The following is a 5,077-nucleotide window of genomic DNA, read 5'->3' on the forward strand; positions in this document are numbered from 1 at the left end:
CAGCTTGCAGACAAAGGCGAACATTTTAACATTTATTTCAGAAAATGTGAATTTACAAAACTTAAAAGTAACATTAATTTAGTAAAAATCTGTGCCTTCAACAAAAAACAAATATGGAACATAGCATTTCATTATGCTTACTTTGCATGGGGTTTCTGCTTTATTATACAAGAACAAAACCATAAAAATAGTTCTGAAGCTAACATTACCATCTACCTTACACAGCTACGACTGAACATTTTTCAACTAAGCACCCAGTTTATGATGTGCTGAAGAACATCCTGATGACCAAAACCAACTGGTTGTCAGTTGTTACTGGAATATGATGTATTGATTTAAAAAAAAAAAAAAAACCCACTATGAAAGTGTAATTGTTTAATTTTACTTCCAGGGTTTGTGAAACTTTTCTGCAGTTTATTGCAATAATCAACCCAAATATACAGTTGAGTTCTGACTCACCAGGAGACACATTAAGCCTGGACCTCAAACTGGACACTAAAATGGGGGGGGGGGGGGGGGGGGGTGTCCAGCAAAAATGCCGAAACGTATTCAGGCATCGCTTTGCCTTTTCCTCTATTAGGCTGGATGTTTACTTACAAAAATAATAGTTAAAAATTACGACTCTTTTCCCCGCACACGAGCCACTTTTTTCTGCTTCAATTCCCCTCGCGTGAACCCGTTTGCACAGAAAGCTGGGCCACCTACAGCTAATCTCACTAACGCAGAGCGCTGTTAACATGAGCGCACCGGTGGCATCGCACCCGACTCCCCGTTACTGTGGCATGAGATGCCTCACGTTATATTTCGATGTGTCCTGATACTGGGTCATTGGTTTGTCCGCTATGCCGCACGTTCCCACTCCAACCTTTCCATTGACGCTCTCTGGCGACGCAAATATACTCCTCTTTACCTGCAACAGCAAAAGCACCTTTTTAACGCCATATTCGATAGAAAATAGGCACTCTTGCAAATTTAAAAAATAAGCATGAGTTCAAGGTATAAATAGTGATAATTTTTCTCCTTGATCTGAAGTGCTTCTCAAAGACAACTTTTGTTAAGACTTGTGCACCACGCTACTGAATTTACACAGCTGTTTAATTTTTCCTACGTCAATTCATGGTAAGTACTTTGATGAAGGGTACTATAATAGCAAGTACTAACCACTACACCCCCACCGGCCCGTGAGAATTGTCCAGTATGTAATATGAGTGGCAGTTTCAAGAGAACAAGCAGCTACGCACCTGGCCTTTCTTGTTCTTCGAGTACGCTTTGTTATTGAACTGCTGCCACTTGGACTTCTGGTCTTCGCGCTCCTGCTCCAGTTCCTTCATCCTCTGCGCCTTTTTGAAAGCCTTCTTCTTCTTGTACTCCCTCAGCTCTGCTATCTGCGCCTTCCTGCAGACATTGAGCAAAGTAGAACTCTCTAACAAAAGGTGTCACTTGTTCTTTTTCCATGCGATTCCAGTCCAGGGGCCACTAAATGTTTTGGGTTTTTTTTTGTTTTTAAATCAGTCACTCAACCGCTTAACTGAAATCACAACTTGGACAGTGCACCTAATGTTGCCTGTGAATAAAATGAATCTATTCCAGCCAACAGCTGTTCTTAACAATGCCTGGAGCTGTGAAAGTGTCCTCACCTGGACTTGGATTTCAGGCCATTCTCTTCCGAGTGGCTGCCTTGCTCCACGGGCTTCAGGTTCTGCAAGGGGATGACTTCTGCGTTGCCGTAGCCCAGGAACGTGATGGCGGCGGTGCCGTTCTCTTTGTCGATCTCCTCGATCTCTGCCTTGTACAACCTGCCAAAGAATCAGGGCTGTAAGCAGGTGAGTACAGGTGTAACACACGAGAGCTGTGGAAAAACTTCCAAGATCAGATCTGCTCTAAGTGTTGAGTGCGACACTCCACCTGTTTTTTTCTATCCATATTTTGTCCCCAACTTTTAAACTACAAACGAGCAACACAGCAAATTTAGCATTTTACTCCCCTTAGTGTTCTGAGATAAATTTGAGCTCTTGATTTATATGGAAGTGCAGACTTCAACATGTAAAACTAGTCATAAAAGCTGGAATTGAACCAGCTAACACAGAATGGTTCCCACACCTATCATCAAGAACCCTCCTCCATCCATGTGTGTGTGTGTGTGTGTGTTCCCTCTGAACCCATGCAAATCTCACAAGTCAAGGTCTTGACTGCTAACTGAATAACGTGGTGCTATAAGGTGTTTAAAAAGTTATCCTCAACATCATCGACAGTCAGGTCACCCGTGTCAACCATCGACGGAAGACATCAGACAAAACAGTAATATGCCTCTTACCATCATACTGAGAAATGTAAGAAAGGGCAGCGGTCAGTCTGAGCACTTACTGTCCGTCCTCAGTCCACACAGCCATGCAGTGGTCTCCCACCTCCCACGAGTGGCTCACGGGGGCTACAGCAGCGCTGTCTGAACTTGTGGTTGCCACAGATGGCTGGCTTGATAGAAGGTCCTTCGTTAACTCTATCACTTCCTGCGAGAGAAGCAAACCTCCGTAATTTCTGTTATAAAACTGTAAAAACACACATTATTAAGGGCCCCATGGTAAAAGCAGCAAGGAAAATCCTGTTCACCAGTACCTACTGCAAAATTAAAGCAGAATTAACTGGATTACTCCCTTGAGTGGCACACTTGTGGAACTGGTCACAGGCTCAAATCCTGCGCTGGCTATGCATGTGTGTGTGAGAAATTCTAATAATAATTGTGTGTACACTCAAGTTCAAGGTTTATTTTCATAAGTGCTGAGATGTACATCGCTTTGGACAAAAGTGTCTGCTAAATGAATAAATGTAAATGTACAAAGTACTATGAAATTCTTGCTTGAGTGCTTTTCCACAGACTATAGACAACTCGCCTCTTACATAACGGGCTCCCATACAACAAAAAAAACTACTAGAACAGCTCATAAAAACACACACCATTTTTAACTTAGTTTGCTTAATATTAAGCCCAAGTGCATCTTCCCATTATTTATATCAAATGTTTGTAACACCAATGGTCGACATGTCTCCCAAAACACTGAAAATACTGTGCGAAAGGCTGAAAGGCAGAGAAAAATAAAATGCAAAGAACAAGTAAAACAAATGGAACAAATTAACCCTGCTGTGTAAGGACAGGTGTACACAGGGACAGCTGGTAGTGTAGTAGTTAGAGCTGCTCCCTTTGGATCCAAAAGGTCACACATTGAAATCCCACCTCTGGCTGTAGTACCCTTGAGCAGGGTATTTAACCTAAATTGCTCCAGTAAAATTACCCAACAGTATAAATAGGTAAATAACTGAAAGCACCTTAACATCGTAAGTCGCTTTGGAGAAAAGCGTCGGCTAAATGAATAAAAGTAAACGTACACGTGCTACCGTCCCGCAATGGACCGACGTTTCGTCCGGAGAACCCGGGACCTGCGCAGCCCTAATTGGCTCAGCGAGGAGAAAGAAAAAAAGGATCAACGATTCCACGTGATGCATACCTGTAAGTCTTTCTGGAGTTTAAGAAGGTCATCGTTCTCTGGGTCGGTGGACAAGGCAGCTTCCACCTGCTGCAGCTGAGCCTTGTAGCTGGCCAGCTGTTTCACCAGATCGTCGGACATCTGCAGGAAAAACAGGACACGTGGATTCCGGAAACCGCAGCTATAAAGTAGTCTATGAAATTACTACGAAGTCCAACGCTGCACTTCTACGCACATTTCAGTCCGCAGAGGTGTCAGACACCGACAGTCCGTCCCCCTGCGGTCCAACACAGGGCACCGATGCACGGCCAGCAGGTGGCGTAACGGTTAGAGCCTCCGAAGGCATCCTGTTCACATTCTCGCCCTGCTATAGTACACCTTTACCATGAACTGTTACACTAAAAACTGTTCAGATCTAGGAATGGAAAAGTTATTGAAAGAAAGGACTATCATCTAAGTCACCATCATCATTGTCAGGGACACGCCGGCTCAGGCGTCAGATACAGTAACTATGGAGATTTTTTATTTATCATCTTCTATTAATCATTTATTTATCATCGTATCATGTACCGCTAATGAATCACGAAATTATTTAACGCAAGTTAACTAAACCAAGTCAAAGTGCGTTCGTTCCGCACACTGCGGATCACGGCAGCGCTCCGCTCGTCGCGTCGCGTCGCCGCACGAAAAACGCGCAGTGAGTGAGTGAGCGAGTGAATGAAGCGAACGAAGCCGTGTGAAGCCGTTCGGCTCTCGGCCCGTTCCTCCCGCACCGCCCACTTCATCAAGGCCCCCCCTGTACTACAGGCTCGTGACAGGTGCGGTCCACACGAGGGAAACCTCCACGCGCCGAGTACTGATTCACGGAACACCGTCCTCCTTGTGGGACTCAGGCCCCGCGCAGGCCTCACCTCACCGCTCTTCAGCGCGGCCGTCACAGGCCCGCCGCTGCGCTACGCCGAGCCTCGACGAACAAGTCGCCATTTTGAACATTCGCCCCACTTCACGCCTCTCATTTTCACACATTTTCTTACCTTAACTCAGCAGCCGTCTGTTGACTGAACCCCAAACGTCGCGCGCGCTCTGTTTCTCACCGCTTTTCACTGACAACCGCCGTGTTTACTCGGTGTTCCCTACGCCGCCTGACCGGATCCCCGCGAAGTCTCGTTAGACGGAGATGGGATCTCGCGAGGTTTCACGAGTGCTACGTCGTACCCCCATACGTCGCCCATCCCCTTAGCGAAAACGTCATGGTGATTTACCACGTGACCGCCTGCCACCACTTACACGGCAGGGACAGCAGGAAGCGCCGCCCACGTGAGTCCTGCAGGTGGAGCGCGTGCACTGCCCATCGTTTTGCGTCGTCAATTCGAGAATTGGGTTAATTGTACAAAGTATTAACAGAAAATGTATTCTGGAGTGTCTACTTTCTCATTAGACTATGTATTAATGTAATAATAATGCAAAAATGTAGTGTGACACCTGCAGTAATGTTTTCAAGAAAGAAATAAAGCTAGAATAACTCTTGCTAGAATAATCCGAGTTATGATGTATTCTGTATATAAACATAATTATAATACTATTTTGTAATAATTTCA

At 45.1% G+C, this 5,077-nt stretch overlaps 1 protein-coding gene across 1 annotated transcript; it reads right to left on the minus strand.

Moving 5' to 3' along the window:
- Positions 1–4,678, minus strand: smndc1 (survival motor neuron domain containing 1). Its single transcript, XM_018726471.2, has 6 exons — positions 4,514–4,678; positions 3,501–3,620; positions 2,365–2,507; positions 1,638–1,796; positions 1,242–1,395; positions 1–910 (listed from the first exon to the last, which is right to left on the minus strand). Exons 2-6 carry the CDS (start codon positions 3,618–3,620, stop codon positions 773–775), a joined length of 714 nt encoding a protein of 237 aa, XP_018581987.1. The 5' UTR covers positions 4,514–4,678; the 3' UTR covers positions 1–772.
- Between the last annotated feature and the right edge of the window lie 399 nt (positions 4,679–5,077).

The sequence above is a fragment of the Scleropages formosus genome, chromosome 24 (assembly GCF_900964775.1).
Source record: "Scleropages formosus chromosome 24, fSclFor1.1, whole genome shotgun sequence".
Lineage (NCBI taxonomy): Eukaryota > Metazoa > Chordata > Actinopteri > Osteoglossiformes > Osteoglossidae > Scleropages > Scleropages formosus.